General features: G+C 42.1%; 2 protein-coding genes across 5 annotated transcripts in view; one reads left to right on the top strand and one right to left on the bottom strand.

Annotated features, from left to right (window-relative positions):
• Positions 1-1,586: 1,586 nt before the first annotated feature.
• On the bottom strand, positions 1,587-18,728 carry PSMC2 (proteasome 26S subunit, ATPase 2). Its single transcript, XM_066354072.1, has 12 exons — positions 18,571-18,728; positions 16,089-16,126; positions 15,664-15,745; positions 14,886-14,985; positions 9,213-9,344; positions 8,134-8,206; positions 7,716-7,811; positions 4,993-5,157; positions 3,841-3,928; positions 2,127-2,329; positions 1,936-2,032; positions 1,587-1,848 (listed from the first exon to the last, which is right to left on the bottom strand). The coding sequence occupies exons 1-12, from the start codon at positions 18,638-18,640 to the stop codon at positions 1,691-1,693; spliced, it is 1,302 nt and encodes a 433-aa protein (XP_066210169.1). The 5' UTR covers positions 18,641-18,728; the 3' UTR covers positions 1,587-1,690.
• Positions 18,729-21,562: 2,834 nt separating this feature from the next.
• Positions 21,563-22,235, top strand: part of DNAJC2 (DnaJ heat shock protein family (Hsp40) member C2) — a 44,910-nt gene continuing 44,237 nt past the window's right edge. For 3 of the 4 annotated variants that reach the window (XM_066353905.1, XM_066353906.1, XM_066353907.1), the window contains exon 1: positions 21,563-21,779. In XM_066353905.1, coding sequence (XP_066210002.1) covers positions 21,716-21,779 — 64 coding nt within the window. In that variant the 5' untranslated portion in view covers positions 21,563-21,715. The remainder of the gene's footprint in view (positions 21,780-22,235) is intronic. The other variant, XM_066353908.1, reaches the window with a different exon arrangement.

Consider the following 22,235-nt stretch of genomic DNA (forward strand, 5'->3'; position numbering starts at 1 on the left):
TATTACCTAATTCTCCAAATATATAGCTAATCAAAATGCACGCAATGGTTTTGAAATTCCTCAAATCCCACAAAATGTTCAGAGGCTAGCTGTCTACTTACTGACTTGGGTGTAATCAAGTTTAAGCATCTCACAAATCTATCCTGCCTTTTAAAAAGGCAACTTTTTCATGGTACTGGTATATAGCATTTACTTTATGTAACAGATGAACCTGACCTGTGGAAATTAAATTTTTATAGATCTGATCATGTTTTAAAATGTTAAAAATATTTTTTTAAAGTATCACTACAGTATTATTTTTCTAGTCATAAACCCTTTGCACTGATTTATCAGCACCTGACACATGTATGAACATACACATGCATTCCAACACACATACATACGTGTGTCCATGCATACACATTGTAGGTGGAGGGGGTTACTGGTGAATGTTTGTCTTTTTCAATATGGAATAAACATGCTAATCTAATGTTTATGCTCTCTGCATATACATGCATGGGCAGAAACACCAAGTTTTTCAAATAGTTTATTATACGTTTGATGGGTGGCCAGTTAGATTTTTGTCAAGTAACTAATTGAGATGTCAAGATTTAGTCTATAACACGTTAGGCCTGAGAGCAGTCAACATTTCTAACTTGAGTTATCTAAAATTGGTGCATCTGGGGTAATTACGTGGCTATATGAAAAATTGTAAGTCTTCAGAGTGTGTTCTAAATGCTCATATTTATCAAAATATTACAAAAACATGTATTTTTAGTCATCCACTTAAGCATCTTTTAAGCAGAACCTAAAAATGGTTTGCTATATTTTTTACCTCATGAAAGACTAGGGCAGGCTGAGGAAAAGAAAATGTTCTGGCAAATTTCACAAAAATGAAAAATCAAAAAAGAAAGGATGTTGGTTGGATTTTTTTAAATAAAGGGTTTTAATTTTTCTGCTTGAACATTTTCATGTTTTAAATATTACAATGCAATACTTAGTGTTTTCTATGTGTCTTTTTCTTTTGTGAATTAAAATGTATCCAGCTTTATTTTGCATTACTTATGAATACTGAACAGAAATAAAAATGTTCTTTATTGTGCCTGGATCTCAGTATTTGGGGGGCAGTGTAACTGGCAGAAAAGGGGAGAGGAGTCTACGGTGTTTGTGTTGAGAATCTTTATTTTATATAGATTTAGAACTTATATTTAGAAAGACTTCACAGAAGACCAGATGTCTAAAAGAAGCTTTACCAAAATTTAAACCATTAATTTATGAAATGAAGACAAGTACTTCTCTGTATGAAGCCAATTCTGGGGACAGAAGAGCACACTGGTTAGGACCACAGAGGAAGGAGCTGACAGACCTGGACTTGAGTCCCAGCTCTGTTCTGTGCAGATGGGAGGGTACAATGACATAATACACGTACAATACTCAGCAATACATACTAGAACATACATGCTCTGAGCAAGCATTTATGATATGGAACGCTTCAATAGTAGCGGGTCAGAAGACAATCAACTTAAACTGTAATACGTTTTTCCGCCTAATGATATTAGATATCACCTTTTATCATACTACAGAAGAAAAATACCTGAAAAAAAGCATACAATTTTGAAACCATTTATTTTTGTGTGTGAAATGGCTATTAGTAAGTCTGTATAAGTTTAGGATTCCTATTAAAAGAAGTGTTTTCATGAAGCCTCAGGGCTCAGTTGTATGTCATGTAGCGGGGAGTAGCACTGAACTTGGCATAGGACTTAATGACCTTATTTACAGCTTCCAAGAAATCCTTCTCAGTAGCAATTTTTCGCCGTGCTCTGATGGCAAACATACCAGCTTCTGTGCAGACACTTCTAATCTCAGCACCTTTTAAACAAAAAGAAAATAACAGACTTTAATTAAAGCAGCCTAGATGGACACACCAGCAAATTTAAACAAGACCTTTCAACCTACCAGTGCTATTTGGACACAGTCGTGCTAACAATTCAAATCTGATATCTCTTTCAACACTCATTGAACGTGCATGAATCTTAAAAATGTGAGTCCGACCCTAAAGACGGGAATTGAAAAATAATATTACAAAGGAAAACATCACAAGAAGAGAAAATTTCAAGAATCCCTTTTCTAAAAAATTATTTTCTTACCTCTAGATCAGGTAAGCTAAATTCAATCTTCCTGTCCAATCTCCCGGGCCTCATCAGGGCCGGATCCAAAGTGTCAGGCCTGTTAGTGGCCATCAGCACTTTAATGTTGCCGCGAGGATCAAAACCATCCAGCTGATTGATCAGCTCCAACATCGTTCTCTGAACTTCATTGTCGCCTCCAGCACCGTCATCAAAACGAGCCCCTAAGACAGAAGGAAGCCATGTCCAGTCACAGCAGCACTGTGCATAACTGTAAGTGGTCTGCCGCTCAGCTCCCGTCGTGCCTCCAGTGCGAGTGAGTACCCAGTTCTAAGCAGACCCTGTGACTGCCTGCTTCTCACAGAACTAATTAAAGTGAGTCAGAACACTCATCATAGATTTATTTAACATAACCTACTCTAAAGTATTTTTTAAATTCTCTTTTAGGAATTTTGTCATTTAAATCACTCAAGAACACCTCTGCTGCTTAATACAATGCATACCTGAACTAGGCAGCAGATGCATGCAAATTTTAGCACTATAATGTAAAAACTGCCATCTCCTAAATTTCTCAGAACTGTCCTTAAGAATAAGGCTGAATCTGTAATTCAGTAGAACTGTACCTTACACTACCATATTATTTTGGGTATATTTGAGTACTCGGTTTATGTCAGTCTCTCATTTTAACCAAAATAGCAAAACCAAAACAAAAGCCTCCAAATATATATTCTCATTTTTAAATTATATAAATACATACTGTTATATTAATATATTACATACTTTATAACAATGTTAAAATGAAAAAAATTTTAATGAGATTAAAATGAAATAGGACTAATTCTAGTATTTTCTTCCTGTACCCTAATACTGTTCTATACACAACCCACTTTGGATAGCATGGCTTCAGAGCATCCTGACATCATCAGGCTTATGGCTTATTCCAACAATACTATAAAAATAACTTTAAAGTCGCCACACTGCATCAATATACCGTGTTCAAGTTAACCACTTGAAGACATTAACTACAGGCTATCCAAAGCCAACAACATCCATCCATTATAGAAGCAAGACTCTAGGTGACCACAATCCCCAAACAGCATCACAAGTTCCACTATATGTTCTAGTCATTTTTGTCACTAAGTTTATCAAATAACAAATGTCTGGACATGACATTTCTCCAGCCAATAAGGATTATTACTCATAGACTGTAACAATAGTCAAGGTCTATAAAACAGTTTACTTTTCAAAGTCAGTCACATTTATTACTTAAAGTTCTCAAAAACGCATGAAATAAACAGGATGATTGCGCCCTGTATAAGATGAGCAAACTGAGGCTCAGAGTTAGTTACAATAACCTGTCTAGATCATGCAGCTAATACTGTATTTCATCAGCTCTATGAATCCAAGAGTAATGCTATTTTATGTGCACTTTACGAAATACCACCACCTGTATCCCAAGTCAGGAATTGTTCAGTGTGAAAATATGTCTCGTATGAATGAAATTAGGAAAGCACAGAGATCAAGTCTTTGAGAAACAGCAATGCTACATAACATTTCCTTTTCCTTTATTGTGCAGCCCTAGTGTTTATCAGACCTGTGGCTCTAATTGCCAGGGTGCACAGAAGAGTTGAAATAAAAACTCTGTACAAGATGAACATATCAGAACCCTACACACTACTTTCTAGGACTCTCATGAAACCCCACTGGAAGTAGTTCTCTACAGCACTATCCATACCTCCAATAGCATCGATTTCATCAAAGAAAATTAGGCAGGCTTTTTTTGTTCTGGCCATTTCAAAGAGCTCTCGAACCATTCTTGCCCCCTAATGAGAAAAAGAATATATTAAGTCAGAATTGGTTTGAAAATCTTTTAAAATATAATGAGTTATACTTCAAACTTTTCAATATTACTCAATATTCTCAACCATTATTACCTAAGGCTTTTTTAAAAAAAAAACTGAAGTTGTTACCTATTCCTTAAAAGTAATCTTATTAAGCTTTAAAATAAACCTTATTAGTCTTAAGTAATTTCATGATTCAGCCAATAATTTTAAAAGCCAGAGAGGTCAAATTAACACTGTTAAATAAAACAAAGGCACCATTTCAACGCGTAACACTTGAGGAAATAAAAGTATCTGATTTCTCACATGGCATTTCTGATCACTGGACCTGAATTGTAAGTGTGCTTAGGGAATAAAAGGACTGCAGCTCAAGTCACACAGCAACTTCTCTCATTCTTATTGTAAGTATCCTTATCATTAAGGTTTCAGATACACTATGAACAGCCCCAGACCATGTGTGTGTGTGTGTGTGTGTGTGTGCGTGCGCGCACATACACTGTAACACACACAAATAGACACTCTATGGTCTCTCTTCCTCAGTAGACCATAATAAAAGGCTGTCCCTGCAGTGAAAGTATACTTTTAAATGCAGTTACAGGGCATTTCTGGGGTCCTTCTCTTACAAACCAAATCTGTAGAGAACGTCATCCTTCTGAGCAGGAAGGAAGCATGGTGATTAAGAATGTTAAGCAGTGGGTGGGGGGAGGTGGAGGAGGGTAGAGGGGTAGATGGTGATGGAAGGACACTTGACTTGGGGTGGTGAACACACAGTGCAATGTACAGATGATGTAATGTAGAACTATGCACCTGAAATCTGTATAACTTTATTGACCAATGTCACCCAATAAATCCAATAAAATAAATGTTAAGCAGTTGTTTATTCCCAAATAACCACAATGGAAGGCTGGTGGCTTCTAAACTACTAATTATAATCCATCAATCAAGAGATTTCAATCTTTTGAAGTCAAACTGCCATTTAAATTTCACCCATGCTTTATAAATCTTTCAGAGCTACATATTCTTTGATTACAATGAATTTACTTTACCTCACCAACGTATTTCTGTACAAGTTCAGATCCAATAACTCGAATGAAGCAAGCGTCGGTCCTGTTAGCAACTGCCCGCGCACAGAGCGTCTTGCCTGTACCTGGCGGACCAAACAGCAGCACACCCTTGGGAGGCTCAATGCCCAGGTTAACAAACCTCTCTGGCTGTGATGGAGACACAATTTATACAGTTATCACTTCTGTATAATAAAAATAAAACTACTTCTACATCAATATATTTAAACTAAAACTAAGTCCGCAATCTATATACTTAAAAACAATTTTTTTAAGTTACTGATTTTTAGAGGAAAGGAGATACAGAATGCAAGAGAGACAGAGAGAGAGAAACAGATTTGTTGTTCCACTTATTGATGCCATCATTGGTTAATTCTTGTACATGCCATGACCGGGGGTTGAACCCACAACCTCAGTATGCCAGCATGACACTTACCAACTGAGCTACCCGGCCAAGGCTTACAATCTATATACTGGATCTAACTAAGAACTTATCTTATTTTTAGATGTAAAGTCTAGACTCATATCAATGCATTAGGCTGAGTGGCTTTTAAAGGTATTTCTACTATCCAGGCTTAACAAACATTTTTCTTAATTTAAAAACTTAGTGTTAGGCCCTGGCCAGTTGGCTCAGCGGTAGAGCGTCGGCCTAGCGTGCGGAGGACCCGGGTTCGATTCCCGGCCAGGGCACACAGGAGAAGCGCCCATTTGCTTCTCCACCCCTCCGCCGCGCTTTCCTCTCTGTCTCTCTCTTCCCCTCCCGCAGCCAAGGCTCCATTGGAGCAAAGATGGCCCAGGCGCTGGGGATGGCTCTGTGGCCTCTGCCTCAGGTGCTAGAGTAGCTCTGGTCGCAACATGGCGATGCCCAGGATGGGCAGAGCATCACCCCCTGGTGGGCAGAGCGTCGCCCCCTGGTGGGCGTGCCGGGTGGATCCCGGTCGGGCGCATGCGGGAGTCTGTCTGACTGTCTCTCCCTGTTTCCAGCTTCAGAAAAGTGCAAAAAAAAAAAAAACCTTAGTGTTGCCTGACCAGGTGGTGGCTCAGTGGATAGAGCATCGGACTGGGAAGCAGAGGACCCAGGTTCGAGACCCTGAGGTCACCAGCTTAAGCATGGGCTCATCTAGTTTGAGCAAAAGTTCACCAGCTTAGACCCAAGGTCACTTGGTCTGCTGTAACCCCACAATCAAGGCACATATGAGAAAGCAATCAATGAACAACTAAGGTGCCACAACAAAAAACTGATGGTTGATGCTTCTCATCTCTCTCCATTCCTGTCTGTCCCTATTTATCCCTCTCTCTGACCCTTTCTCTATCTCTGTAAAAAAAAAACAACAAAAAATAAGTTAGTGTTTAAAAAACAAAAGTATCATCTAGTACAGGGGTCCCCAAACTATGGCCCACGGGCCACATGCAGCCCCCTGAGGCCATTTATCTGGTCCCCACTGCACTTACGGAAGGGGCACCTCTTTCATTGGTGGTGAGAGCAGCACAGTGTGTGGTGGCGTCGCTCACGTACAGTACTACTTCCGGTGATGCGGGATACGCGTCACGGCTCCAGAAGCGTGTCATATCACTTGTTACGGCTAGCAGTGACAAATATGGAACTGGACACTGACCATCTCATTAGCCAAAAGCAGGCCCATAGTTCCCATTGAAATACTGATCAGTTTGTTGATTTAAATTTACTTCTTCTTTATTTTAAATATTGTATTTGTTCCCGTTTTATTTTTTTACTTTAAAATAAGATATGTGCAGTGTACATAGGGATTTGTTCATAGTTTTTTTTATAGTCCGGCCCTCTAACGGTCTGAGGGACAGTGAACTGGCCCCTGTGTAAAAAGTTTGGGGACCCCTGATCTAGTATTTACCATCCTAGTTTTCTATTATCATCCCTAGGTTACTTTGATTTCACTAAAGCCCATTTTTTCTTTTTTTTTTTTTTTTTTTTCTTTTCATTTTTTCATTTTTCTGAAGCTGGAAACGGGGAGAGACAGTCAGACAGACTCCCGCATGCGCCCGACCGGGATCCACCCGCACGTCCACCATGGGGCGACGCTCTGCCCACCAGGGGGCGATGCTCTGCCCATCCTGGGCGTCGCCATGTTGCGACCAGAGCCACTCTAGCGCCTGAGGCAGAGGCCACAGAGCCATCCCCAGCGCCCGGGCCATCTTTGCTCCAATGGAGCCTCGGCTGCGGGAGGGGAAGAGAGAGACAGAGAGGAAAGCGCGGCAGAGGGGTGGAGAAGCAAATGGGCGCTTCTCCTGTGTGCCCTGGCCGGGAATCGAACCCGGGTCCTCCGCACGCTAGGCCGACGCTCTACCGCTGAGCCAACCGGCCAGGGCTCTAAGCCCATTTTTTCTTGATATCATTAAAACACATGGTTTTTTTTACAATCACCTATAACATATTAACATCCTGCTAAAGGTTGTTAGATCCCTTACATATTAAGATCCTCAATATTCTATGACACTAAAATAAAAGATATTTATTTTCTTGCATAAGCTTGACCACTCAACCCTTTTGCTTTCTCTTCTAGAACTTACCAACTCTCCATACCTCTACCATCTATCCCCTCAAAAATTTTCATTAAGGAAAATATAAAATTTAAAAAGCTATCTATATATATAGGCAATTCCAGGGCACAGTACACAAGACTATTATATCTTTATACAAAGAAATTTAAAATGCAACAGACTCAGCCACTTACATGAAGTAGAGGAGTTTCAACGACCTCTCGAAGTTTCTCAATCTGTTCCTTACAGCCGCCCACATCGCTGTATGTGACGTCAGGCTTTTCCTCTACCTGAGAGAGGAGGAATGTACAGCAGAAAGCCAGTCTTGAATACTATCCTACATGTTCTATCTAGCAGAGGAAACCTACTACCCGAAAAGAAAAATTATACTTATAGCAAGAACTTTCTTAAAAATAGAGTATATTGCCCGTATTATTTACAATACTAAGTGTGAAGCGAACTAGTGAAGACAAATAAAGATTAAAAATGTTTAAAAAATTGGGGCAAATCAATAGACAGCCACATATTAACAGCTGATCAGAGAAAGTTTCACAATTATGTGAAATCAATGCAATTGTCACACCACTTCTTTTCCCTACACAGTTTCTTTACCTGCATCATGGTAACTGTTGGGTCAATCTTCGGAGGCAGTGGGATATGAATTTGATACTTATTCCTGTCCACACTAAAACGGTAAAAAAGATCCTCAGTAATACATTCAAAAAATTATCTAAGTGAATTATTATGTACAGTGGTACCTTGAGATACAAACAGACCAACATACAAACTTTTTAAGATACGAGCTACGACTCAGTCCGTATTTTTGTTCAAGAACCAAGCAAAATTCCGAGATACAAGTCGTGATTCGGGGAGCTGCCGCTAGTTGGCGCATTGGCGCACAGGTCCAGTACTGGCAATTTGATATACAAGTTGAATGACTTACGAGCTCGGTTACAGAACAAATTAAATTCTTATCTCAAGGTACCACTGTATTCTATATACATTAATTACATTAACTCAATCCTCATAACTATCCTAGAACAAGTGTCTCCTTTACCTATACCGTCTTACCTTAAACAGACTGTGAAACTGAACTCTCAAATTCTATGCTTACTTCATGACTTCTGAAGTCATTCATAAAGTCATAGTGGGGCAGGAGAAAGAAGGAAGGTGTGAGGTTAGGAAGGGGATGCAGAAAAAAGGATGTCAAACTGTAGTATGCTGCCAGATTAACCCTTGGCATTCCATGGCAACCAGTGCATTCATTCAAAAGGAAGCCCAGATGTGAACGCGACATGGTATCTTTAATGAAAGATGGTTTTTTTGTGTGTGTGACAGAGAGAGACACAGAGACGGGCAGATAGGGACAGACAGACAGGAATGGAGAGAGATGAGAAGCATCAATTCTTCGTTGTGGCACTTTAGTTTCTCATTGATTGCTTTCTCATATGTGCCCTGATGGGGGGTGGGGGGGTAAGGGGGGGAGCTACAGCAGACTGAGTTACCCCTTGCTCAAGCCAGCGATGTTGGGTCCAAGCTGGTGAGCTTTGCTCAAACCAGATGAGCCTGTGCTCCAGCTGGCGACCTTGAGGTCTCGAACCTGAGTCCTCCACATCCCAGTCCAATGCTCTATCCACTGCGCCATCGCCTGGTCAGGCAAGATGAATATTTATTATAAACAGAAATCTTACCCAACTCTCATCCCTTCTTCAATGTCAGTTGGTGCTACCTGATCACTGAGGTCCACCACAAACTTGGCAAACTGCTTCACGTTGATAATGTATTTCGGGTCCTCCGAATCAGCATTGATTATCTTTGTACATCTAATGCAATAAAAAGACTTGATTAGAGTAAGGAACCTAAACCCCTAATAATGAATTCAAGTAACTAGATTCTCCCCTGGGCATGCAGCACACTAATGTATAAATTAGAACTGCAGAAATTGGGCCACTCTTCAAGATCCTTTTCCAAAGGATATGCTCAAGCCCAAGGGACGACCCAACTTCACCAAAGCCATGGAATTTTCATAAGATACATACCCCTAGAAAATTAAACCCAAGTATTTCATCATTAAAAAGTTCTCTAATTTCTTAATTTTTTAAAAAGATTTTATTTATTGATTTTTGAGAGAGGAGAGAGGGGAAGGGCGGGAAGCATCAATTCATAGTACAACAGTTGCTCCTTGTATGTGCTGTGACCAGGCAAGCCTAGGGTTTCAAACCAGTGACCTCAGCATTACAGGTCAACGCTTTATTCACTACTTCACCATAGGTCAGGCAAAAGTTCTCTAATTTCTTGATTTTCCACTATATTCCTTTATTAGTGATACTACTCCATGTCTTAAGTCAGGGGTTTTCAACCAGTGTGACACAAGAATTTTTAAAACATGCAATATCTGACTATCCACTGAGGGGCAATGACCTTTTCCCTTAGACTGTCAAATAAAAAAATGACAACAGCCAACACAACAGTAGCTGTCCTAGGTGAATGAACCAAAATTATACTTTTTTTGTCAAATTGGCAAAAAATACACTTTTGGTGTGCCAAAGAATTTCAGTAATTAGTTTAAGTGTGCCATAAGATGAAAAAGGTTGAAATCACTGCCTTAAGTTATTCTTTTTATTTTCCCTATCAAAAGACAGCCACCTTGTCTTACACCAAGTAATAAATGTGTTTTTCTATTCTTTCCCAAGTTTATACTTCAAATCCAATTTTATTGTTGTTGCTATTTTTTAACTTAAACATATTCTTTTTCTGTGTGACATAATAAAGGTAAATTTCTAATAGTATGCACATTATAGTAGAAAAGTACTCTATTGCTTTTCTTCTTCCACATTATCAGTCTACTGAATAAAAACAAACACAAACAACAGAACTCATGTTAGAAAGAAGTCATGTCAGCCCTGGCTCATGGCTCAGTAGATAGAGTGTCGGCCTGGCATATGGACATCCTGGCTTCAATTTCCAGTAAGGGCACACAGGAGAATTGACCATCTGCCTCTCCCCCTCTCCCTTCTCTCCCTCTTCCCCTCCCACAGCTGGTGGCTTCACTGGTGCGAGCATGGCGCCAGGCACTGAATGAATAGCTCTGTTGGAATGAATCAGCCTCAGGCATTAAAAATAGCTCGGTACTCGAGCACTGGCCCAAGATGGGATTGCCAGGTAGATCCCAGTTGGGGTGCATGCAGGAGTCTGCCTCACTATCTTCCCTTCTCTCGCCTACAATAAATAAATAAACAAACAATGAAAGAAAGAGAGAGAAAAGAGAAAAAAGAAAAAAGAAAAGAAAAAAGAAAAGCACTGTCACGCTGTAGCAACAAATACAGGAAAACACAAAACCATCCCTAGGGTCCACCCATAGATAGCAGGAGATTAAGGTAGAGAAACTGTCCTTGAAGCATAACTGTGTGGCAGAACTGTTTCCTGTAACTATCCAAGGTCTACCAGGGAGGTAGAATTATATATATCTATGTACCTCCAGAGAACTGTCACTATGTGACCTGACTCCGAGTTCACTCTGTGTAAATGCCCCTACCTACAGGGCATTTGCTGGAAACAATCATGACAATTATTTAACATCACAACCATCTGAGGCAGCATTATACTAGTTGTGGCTAAAAGGAGACTGAACGAACAAACCTTTCAAAGAAAGAACAGCAATAATAACAAACCCTGGGGAAAGGAGAAATCTGATTTTTCAGAGCTGACATATTACATTCCTTAAAACATCCAGCTTCTATCAAAAAGGTATGAGAGCCCTGGCCGGTTGGCTCAGTGGTAGAGCATCGGCCTGGTGTGCAGGAGTCCTGGGTTGGATTTCCGGCCAGGGCACACAGGAGAAACGCCCATCTGCTTCTCCACCCATCCCCTTCTCCTTACTCTCTGTCTCTCTCTTCCCCTCCCACAACCGAGGCTCCATGGGAGCAAAGATGGCCCAGGCGCTGAGGATGGCTCTGTAGCCTCTGCCTCAGGCACTAGAATGGCTCTGGTTGCAGCAGAGCGTCACCCCCTGGTGGGCGTGCTGGGTGGATCCCGGTCGGGCGCATGTGGGAGTCTGACTGCCTCCCCATTTCCAGATTCGGAAAAATGGAAAAAAGAAAAAAAAAGAAGTAGGAAAATATAGCCCATATATGGGGAAAAAGCAGCCCATAGAAACTGTCCCTGAGGAAACCTAGGCATTGGTCTTACTGAACATAAACTTTAATCAGTATCATAAATATTATTTAAAAAACTGAAGGAGCCTGACCAATGTGGTGCAGTAAACAGAACATCAACCTGGGACTCTGAGGTTCCAGGTTTTTGTGGGTTTTTTTAAAGATTTTATTTATTCAATTTTCAGAGAGGAGAGAGAGAGAGAGAGAGAGAGAGAGAGAGAGAAAGAGAGAGAGAAAGAGGAGCAGGAAGCATCAATTCCCATACGTGCCTGAGAGAGAGAGAGAGAGAGAGAAAGAGAGAGAGAAAGAGGAGGAGCAGGAAGCATCAATTCCCATACGTGCCTTGACCAGGCAAGCCCAGGGTATTGAACAGGCAACCACAGCGTTCCAGGTTGATGCTTTATCCCACTGCGCCACCACAGGTCAGGCAAGGTTCCAGGTTTGAACCATGAGGTCACCAGCTTGAGTGCAGGGTCAGTGGCTTGAGCCCAAGGTCTCTAGCTTGAGGAAGGGGTCAGTGGCTTGGCTAGAGCCCCCGGGTCAAGGCATGCATGAGAAAACAATCAATGAACACCTAAGGTGCCACAAATATGAAAATATGAATTGATGCTTCTCATCTCCTTCCCTTTCTCTCCCTCCCCCTCACTATCTCCTTAAAAAAAAAATCTGAAGGAAACCACATTTAAACAATTGATGGGAAGTATAAGAACAATGTCTCATCAACTAGAGAATAACAATGAAAAGAATATTATTTGGCTATAAAAATAAATGATGTCCTAATCCATGCTGCAACATGGATAAATCTTGAAACATGACGCTAAGTGAAAGAAACCAGAAACAAAAGGTCATCGAGTTATATGAAATGATTCCCTTTCTATGAAACAGCCAGGATAGGCAAATCCACACACACGGAAAGTGGACGAGTGGTAGCCAGGAGCTAGGGAGGGGAGCAGAAACTGCTAATGGGCTTGGCATTCCTTTCTGGGGTGATGAAAATATTCTAGAATGAGTCAACATAAGTGAACCTGTTGCCGAAATTCCCTAGCCCTCTATCTCCACTGTTCTCCCAAAATATTGGAGATTGGAGACAACAGGAGATTGAAAACAACTGCTCCAGGAAAAATGACCATCCCAATGAACAGAGTTAAAGGCACTGACACTGAAGGCCCCGCAACCAAACATCCAGCCCTGTGAGCTACAGCGCAGCTTAGGACCCACAGGCTTCGCTGCTGGGTCTAGAGCTTCCATCAGCTTTTCGGGCTCCCATTAAAACCAAAGTCCAAAGTAAGATCACCAGACTTCTGGTATAACAGACACCAAACAAGCAAAGAGAAAAAGATATCTCAGAAGAAGCAGAAACTTTTCAGTTATCATTAATTTTCTAAAAGATGAGAACATACTACAAGGACATTCAAAAAGCAACAACAAAGCACATGCAATGAAAGAAAAAAGAGCTCCTAGTTATTAAAAACTTGAGAAAAACATAGGAGAAAAAAATCAATAGAACTCAAAGATGAACTTAGGAAAAATCTCACAAAAAAGTAGAGCAAAAACAAAAAAGAAAAGTAGGAGAGAAAGATTAGCATATTAGAGGTGCAATCCAGGAGCTCCAATATCTAAACAGCAGAAGTCCGAAACAGAGAACTTCTATTTTATTTCAAACTTCTTTATTTGGATATTGAAAAATGGAAAGAAATTATTAACAAGTAATTTTAAGAAAATGTTCCACACTGAAGAACCTGAGAGCCCAGCTCCATGGACGGAAACAGACCAACACCAAGGCACATCGTCATGAAATTTCAGAACAAGTGAGAACCATAGGAGACCCTACAGCTGTCAAGAGGAAAAACAAGTTACAGATACAGGACTGGGAATCTGAATGGCTTCACACTAACAGCACAGGATACAGAGGACAATGGAACGATGTCTTCAAAATTCTGGAGAAAGAGTTTTATACCAGCCAAGAGGTTTTCAAACATATGCAGTCTCAAAATATTACCTCCCAAATGACCCTCTTGCCGGAAGCTACCGACACAGCTCATGAGGGTGAGGGTAAATCAGCAGCTGTTGGGACAGCCATAAGAGAGGCAAAGGGAAGCTCCAGAGCAAGGAGAGCAAGGAGTCACAGGATGACTGCGATTCAACAGGCGCAAAGGGAAAGTGGTCGTGTGAAGGAGGTCACAAGTGCTGAGGAAGGCAAATCTGACAGAATGCCTGAGACAGCTGGCACCTGACATAAATGAGAGAAATCTGATGGACCTGCTGTATCTGAAGAGCAATGCAGACAAGCAGGAAAAACCGAGGGCTCGGTTGGTAACACACATAGAAAACCAGGCAAATGGGAAAACAAGACAATTATGACAAGGAAAACAAAAGTGGTACAGGAAAGGAAAAATAACCAGTTTACTTCTTGGCTCTTTGTGAACATAGTTTACTCAGCCATAATTCTAAAAATACAGACTACTAATATAACCTAAACTTTAATATAATTACATTAGGAAGATGTAGGGATAGGAAGACACACAGCAGGTTGAAGAGGACCAAACTATCTCAGTAGTTATTATGCCTGAGAAAAGGGCAGGGGACAGCGAAGATGGAAAAGATTTTTACATTTGCTCTGCATCTTTCGTATCATTTGAATTTTTTATATGATTATGACTCCACCTATTTCTTGAATAATTGTTTAAGGCATAACATTTTAACCCCAGATACTTTTTTTTTTTTTTTCTGAAGCTGGAAACGGGGAGAGACAGTCAGACAGATTCCCGCATGCGCCCAACTGGGATCCACCCGGCATGCCCACCAGGGGGCGACGCTCTGCCCACCAGGGGGCGATGCTCTGCCCTTCCGGGGCGTCGCTCTGTTGCAACCAGAGCCACTCCAGCGCCTGGGGCAGAGGCCAAGGAGCCTCCCCAGCGCCCCCGGGCCATCTTTGCTCCAACAGAGCCTCACTGGGGAGGGGAAGAGAAAGACAGAGAGGAAGGAGAGGGGGAGGGGTGGAGAAGCAGATGAGCGCTTCTCCTGTGTTCCCTGGCCAGGAATCGAACCTGGGACTTCTGGACGCCAGGCCAACGCTCTACCACTGAGCCAACCGCAGATACTTTTGTAGGAAGCTTTATTTACTTGGAATTTGGAATAAAAATTCTTTATGAACTATCACATTACACCTGAGACCCTAAAAAGAGAAAAATAAATATCCACAGAACATACCTTGCAACCTGCAAAGGCTGCTCACTCTGGAGCGTTTGCTTATCTGCAGCCAAATCCCAGAGTGCTGGTGGGGCCAGGCCAGTGTCTGACTCTTTAATACCTTCATAAAGAGAGATTACAAAATTCACTGAAATGCCATGCATCACCCTGAAGGCAGCTTTGCAGGCTCTGCACTACTGATATTTTGAACTGAATCATTTGTTGTGGGAGTGTCCTGTGCATTATAAGATGGTTAGCAAAATCATTGGTACCACCTCCCCCTCAAGGCATGAGAATCAAGAAGATTCCCAGACACTGTCCTGCGGTGAGGGGGGGACAACCACTTCCCTAAGTGCTCACAAGCCAAACATTTAATGTGGTATTGGACAGTTTTTTGTGGTCAAATACTGTAAACTTTACCACCCAACTTTACCAACTTTTCAATTGGAAGAAAAGTTTCCAATTATTAGCCAATAGCCCACTAACTTCAAGCAATATCATATAATACCATATTTTTATTCAGTAAGAAACTTTTACTTGTTTATCAGAGTTTACTGAACTTGGCTTTGACCAATAGAAACATTACTTGCTCAAAGAATGATGTAATTTCTTAACTGCTTAAGCATTAAACTTGTTTGTAAAAATCAGTAAGAGATTGTTAAATGAGATTCAATTTCTTTACAGATAATAAGGATATTTTAAATCTGTAATTCATAAAAGAGCAACATTTGTATTTAAAATCCTTTGACAAAATTAACACATTACATTTAGAGAGGAAACAGGAGTTTAAAATATATACCAGTGAGCTCATTAATTTTCTTGAGAAGTTGTTGAATGTCATCTTCAACCTGCTTAATCTGCCTAGAGTAAGTGCTCTGACCCTAGGAGAGAAACATCAGTTTAATTAGAGTATGAGGAAACCAACAATTTTTAAACTACAAAAACATTTAACAGTTCATACATTTCAAGTATGGTCAACATTTGTGTAAATTATTTCAAATACCTTTCAATAGAGTTCCACAATTTAACAGCAGAAAAATAACTTAAACGCGCTGAATATTTACACTCTCATCTATTCTAGATTGAAAGTGGAAGGTAACTTTTTTCATTTGAGATTACTCTAAACTACTAGACATTCTCTTCTAATTATTTTGGAAGAGCAATAACAACAGCTCTTACTTCACTATAAAACTTCTATATTTCGTACACACTGAAATGACTTACGTAAGTTTTCAGCAAGGCAATATCACCCTCATCCAGAGCTGAAAAAAAGGAGATAATGTGTGAGGTTCAAACAAAAGAATTATCAATGTTTTTCTGTTCAATTCAAACCTCATTAGGTGAGTGAAGAAAATAGTGCAAAGTTGTAATGATATAAATACAACCATCAAATAGTTCCTGGAATCACAGATATTTTATCTAATTGAATGAGGGCAGATTAAAAAAATATACATACACCATAGCTGCTGGAGAGTCTCAAAGTGATGTGACCCAACAAGAATAGGGAGCCCCAAAGAACAGTGTAAGAATCAAAACAACCTGGCACTAGTCCCATCAAAGACACTTGCTAAATAACCTAGGAAAAACCATTTAATCTCTGAGCATCACTTTTCTCATCTGAAAAATAGAGATAATAATAATTTACCATCACAGTGTTGGTATAGATGTCAAATAAAATACAGAACACAAAATGCTATACACATATCAGCCATAACTGTATCCCAAGAGATAAATTTATTAATACATTTACAGAATAACATACCCAGAGAAATACCCAGACATGTTAAATCTATGTAACCAAGTTTTCCATTTGGTGACTGTGTACCTCTGAGGTTTACAGTGCCCTAAAATATTTTCAAGGAAAAGAGCAAAATATGGGATGAAAGTAGAAAGGAAATGCTCATTCCAGAGCATTCGCCTGGGTGTGGACATCCCGGGTTTGATTTCCGGTCAGGGCACACAGGAGAGGTAACAATCTGATTCTCCACCCCTCGCCCTCCCAGAGCCATGGCTGATTGGTTCAAGCGCATCTAGTGCTGAGGATGGCTCCCTGGCATCTCCACCTCAGGTGATAACAATAGCTGGGTTGCCAGCCTGGCCACAGATGGGGGTTGCGGGTGGATCCCAGTTGGGGTGCATGCAGGAGTCCTGCCTATCTCCCCTACTCTCACTTAAAAAAAATAAAGAGAAAAGGAAAAAGAAATGCTCTTTCTTTAAGGGAAAATTGGAAATGGAGAAAAGTTGCTAGGAGAGGTTTAAGTTCTTTGGTAAGGACAGAGTAAGAGAAAAGACAAAAGCATTGTAAAAATGCTTTAAAATAGTAGTCTATAAGAAATAAAAGTATAGGCCCTGGCCGGTTGGCTCGGTGGTAGAGCGTCGGCCTGGCGTGCGGAAGTCCCAGGTCGATTCCCGGCCAGGGCACACAGGAGAAGCGCCCATCTGCTTCTCCACCCCTCCCCCTCTCCTTCCTCTCTGTCTCTCTCTTCCCCTCCCGCAGCCGAGGCTCCATTGGAGCAAAAGATGGCCCGGGCGCTGGGGATGGCTCCTTGGCCTCTGCCCCAGGCGCTAGAGTGGCTCTGGTCGCGACAGAGCGACGCCCAGGAGGGGCAGAGCATCGCCCCCTGGTGGGCATGCGGGAGTCTGTCTGACTGCCTCCCCGTTTCCAGCTTCAGGGGGAAAAAAAAAAAAAAAAAGAAGAAATAAAAGTATAAAAAAAGCATAACGATGAGACTACATAAAGGGCTACTTGGAAGAAATTGTGTATGACAATGGTGTGCATACTTCATGCACTGTGGGTAAAAGTGGCACAGTCTCTAGGAAAGTAATTTGGCCATCTATCAAAATTACTACTCCATTTCTAAAATATACCTAGAGCTTGTGTTTGTGCATGTGGTAAAAGCTATATGAACAAGTTTACTCCTTCCTCTATAAAGGCCAACAGACTGGAAGGGGGGGGAAGGGCCAACAGACTGGAAGAAATCTAAATGTCCATCAATAATGATTAATTTCAAACATTACACTAAAAAAACTGGAATACTATGCAGATACAGAGACACAACATTGACTACATAATAATATAAATTTATCACTAAAATGTATTACAATTGAAAAGCAAGATGTACAGTATGCTACACTTCTGTAAAAAATAAAAAGGACATATAAGCAAAACTGCTTATATGCACAGAAAAAGTTTAGAAAGTTAACGCAAAACGGAACCTTTACATTCGTGATAAGTGGGTGCCTGGGGCCAAGGATGGGACACTTTTACATGTATCTTTTTTCTCCATTTCGAGTTTTAATCAAGGAAATGTATTATCTAGTTTAAAAAATGTTTTTTAAGAAAAGAACTATGTTTCGGGATCCCAGCCGCAAGCTGTCACGAAGGGGCGGAGGGACAGCAGAGGACGCAGGAGACCGAGCCCCGCCGGGCCGGGGAAGGCGCTGCTTTTCACGGCCTGCAGGGCCAGGCGGGGTGCGGAACTTCCTCCGGGCCTAAGAGCCGAACGTGAAAAGGTGTCCACAGCGGGAGACGAATACTAACTTAGCGCGGGACCAGGGAGACAGGGAGGGCGGGCAGGTTAACTGGGTCGCGGCCCCCGATCAGATCACCAGCCGCACAGGAGGAGGCGGGCGCGGCAGGAACACAGCTTCCCCTCGGGGCCACGCTGGGCCTCCCCGGCCCGAGCCCCTGCCTGTGTCCACCGACCTCGGATAGGCTTGTCGTCCTTCTCATCCTCTTTGGTTTTCCGCTGATCCGCGCCCAGGTAATCCGGCATTTTCGGAGTCCAACTGCCTCAGCGAGGCAGCAATTACACAGCACCTTCGCCACTTCCGGTGGTGTCTTCCCCGCTTCCGGTAATGTCTCCATTTTCTTTCCTCCCGGAAGTGGGGCCGGCGCGCGGCCGGTTCCTCCGCGCACAGAGGGCGGATGGGAGACCCGCGGGCGCGTTCCAAACCGACGTCGCTGTGCTGGAAAGCCAGAAGAATCACCTGTGACAACAGAACGTCGGTCGACCCTGGGCCTCACCGTGCCAGCAATAGATACCACGGCCGACCCCGGCTCAGTCGCCAAGTTAAAACTCTGATTTAGTCATTTATTTATTGTGCACTCAGAATACTTCTATGTTCTCTAATTACCCCTTTACTTCGCAGTATTGTGGAGGTACATAACTGTGTTTTATTATTAAAATGCCAGCATATGCAATAGTGGTGGCTAGATCTACAAGAACAGTGAAGGTTATAGGAGTTCACTTATTTGAGTTAGCTGGGAGTGAGGAGATAAGTGATTTCTATTTTGGAGCCTGCTGCCAAAGCAGAGTGGTATCATGGTCAGATACAAGGAAGTTGGGAAAGGGTAGGTTTTGAAAGAAATGAATTTGGGAGATGAGGAATGGAAGAGAACAGGAGACAATTGTAGAATATGGAATAAAGAAAAAAATGTGGCCCTTCTAAGCATTAAAGGACAGAGTGAAAAGCCATGCACAGGATAGGAGAAAATATGGCAATTTATATGTATGATAATGGTAAATATCCAGAATATATAATGAACAACTCAACAAGAAAGCAAAGAACTGCATTTTTTAAAAAAAGAAATGGACTTGAATAGAAATTTCTCCAAAGAAGATAATATAAATGCCCACAAGCACATGAAAAGATGCCCAACATCACTAGCGACTGGGGAAATATGAATCAAAACCATGGGATACCACCTCACACCCATTAGAATGGTGACTATAAAAAAAAAAGTGTTGGTGAGGAAGTGGAGAACATGGAAACCTTGTGCAGTTTGTGGGAAAGTAAAATGGTGTAACTTATGGAAAACGGCACAGCAGTTCCTCAAAATATTAAAAATAGAATTGTCATATGATCCAGCAATTCCAATTCTGGGTATAGACCCAAAGGAATTGAAAGCAGGGTCTCCAAGAGATATTTAAATTTCTTCATTCACAGAAGCATTATTCACAATAGCCAAGAAGCAAAAGCAATTCAATCAACAGATGAACAAAATATACAAAGAAATATTCTGACATGTAATACAATTGTGAGGACATTATACTAAGTGAATAAATCAGTCACAAAATGACAACTATTGTATGACTCCACTTATGTGTGGTACGTAGAGTAGTCTCATACAGAAAAAAATGGTAGTGGCAGGGAATGAGGGGATATAGGGAGTTGATTACTGGGTCTAGAGATTGAGTTTTTACAAGATGAAGAGTTTTGGAGATTAATTACAGAACATAGTTGATGTTCTTAACACTATTAAACTTTACACTTCAAAATGGTTAAGATATGAATTTTTTTGTTATGTACATTTTAACACACACACACACACACACACACACACACACACACACACACACACAGAACCTTCATGACCTTAGAAATGATGGTGAGTAGAGGTGGGGAAAATGGGAGAAAAAATTATTAAGAATATGGAGTCAAGTAACTTTGAAACTTAGAGGCTGTTTTAACAGTGTTTGCATTAATAAATAAAGGGGTCTGGGAAAGCATTAAAGGGAGATTAGCTTAATTTTGGAAATGTCAGTCTTGAAGTGAAAATTTTGTCATGCAGTAAAATTCTATGTACTTAACAGATCAATTTTGTAGAGAGTAATTTGCTAATTTCTGAAGCTCTTTATCAAAGAGCTGCATGTCACGTTTTTTATTTTCTCCAATTCCAAGTGGGAGAAGAGGGAGAAGGAGGTCTGGGGGTTAATTTTGACCCACTGGTTCTCTTGCCCCCCCCCTTTTTGCGACAGAGAGACACTGGTAGTGAGAGAGATGAGAAGCATCAATTTGTAGTTGTGGCACTTTAGTTGTTTAGTTGTTGACTGATTGCTTCTCATACATGCCTTGATGAGGTGGGGGCTTCAGCCAAGCCAGTGACCCCTTGGTCAAGCCTGAGACTTTGGCTTCAAGCCCCTGACCTTTGGGCTCAAGCCAGTAACCATATCCATGAACCCACACTCAAGCCTGTGACCCTGCGTTCAAGCTGGCGAGCTCTATCCACTGCACAACCACCAATCGAGCTGTTAGTTCTTTTGAACTCAGTCAAGAAGGAATCATGTTTTAGAAATACAGTTGATTTTATTACACATTAAACAATTAAGTTCCAGAGTCTTGTAAAGGGAAAATATTTACACAAATCTTTACACTTTAGAGCAGGATAAAAAGTTGCTGGCCTTGGATTAAATCTATCGCTAGAGAACTTTCAGTGATTAGCATTAATTACCGTTTCCTCTCCAAATGTTATGAAGATTAAACTAAATAATGAAGGTAAATTTCTTAGTTATAGCACAGCAAATATTAGCTGGTATTCTTTAACCACAAATGCTTTACAGGTTTATGTACAGAATTCTCTGTGGATGTATAGACTAGAATCTTCTCAATACTAACACATCTTTTCTTTTTTGATTATGCAAGTAGAGCTACTGAGAAAATCAGAGGTTAGGTCCAGACTAATATACGTAGAAGTAATTTAAAAATACAGTTAAGTGCTGCTTCAGAAAATAACGCTCTATGTATCGTACCTGGACGAGAAAAATTCGTAATCATTTTGACCAGGGAACTGATAAGTCTAGGAATCTTTCTTTCACGTGTCTTGGTCCCCAGCCGGACCTGAGTCAGTGGAAGAACTAGGCTGCCGCACACGTTGGCGGGGTTGGGGCTGGCCTCACACAACGCGAAAGATCTAACCCGGAAGTAGTTATTGGCTGTCTCCAGGCGCCGGTTTCTGGGCGTCGCGGAGTCAAGGCGCGAGGCTGGGACCGAGGTAGAGCTGTGGGACGCTCAGCGCGCTCCGCCGGGGACACGAGCCGCTGCGCCCGCGGGCCGGCCCCGGCGCCATCATGCTGCTCCTACCGAGCGCTGCGGAGGGCCAGGGCACCGCCGTCACCCACGCTCTGACCTCGGGTACGTGTGCGCTCAGCCCCGGCTCCGTCCCGCCTCGGCCGCCCCGGCCTCAGCTTCCACGCCCGCGGCCCCGCGCGGTCTCAGCCCCGGCGCCTAGCTCGCGGCCGCGTGGGGCCGGGCCGGTGCCTGCGCCCTGCTGTGCGGAACCGTTCCCCGGGCTGGGAGGGAGGGACGTCTTCTTTATGCCCCCGCAGTTTCCCCTCTCGCTGCCGCTGACTCATGGGTTGGGCCGAGCAGTTCGGGACCGAACCCTCCGGAACCCCGCTGCCCGCCGCGAGCTCCCCGGTGCCTGAGGCCGCCCAGAGCCTCGCTGCTGGCGCTCCCTCTGTCCGCCCCCCGCGGTGCTTTGTGAATGTAGCCCGACACTGCGCCTCGCCTCAGTGTGAAAGCCCGCTGCGGTGCTGCGGGGAGACCGTGCGGGGACTTGCACAGCAGGTACTGAGCGGAACTCGTGCT

This window comes from Saccopteryx leptura, chromosome 12, assembly GCF_036850995.1.
Source record: "Saccopteryx leptura isolate mSacLep1 chromosome 12, mSacLep1_pri_phased_curated, whole genome shotgun sequence".
NCBI lineage: Eukaryota > Metazoa > Chordata > Mammalia > Chiroptera > Emballonuridae > Saccopteryx > Saccopteryx leptura.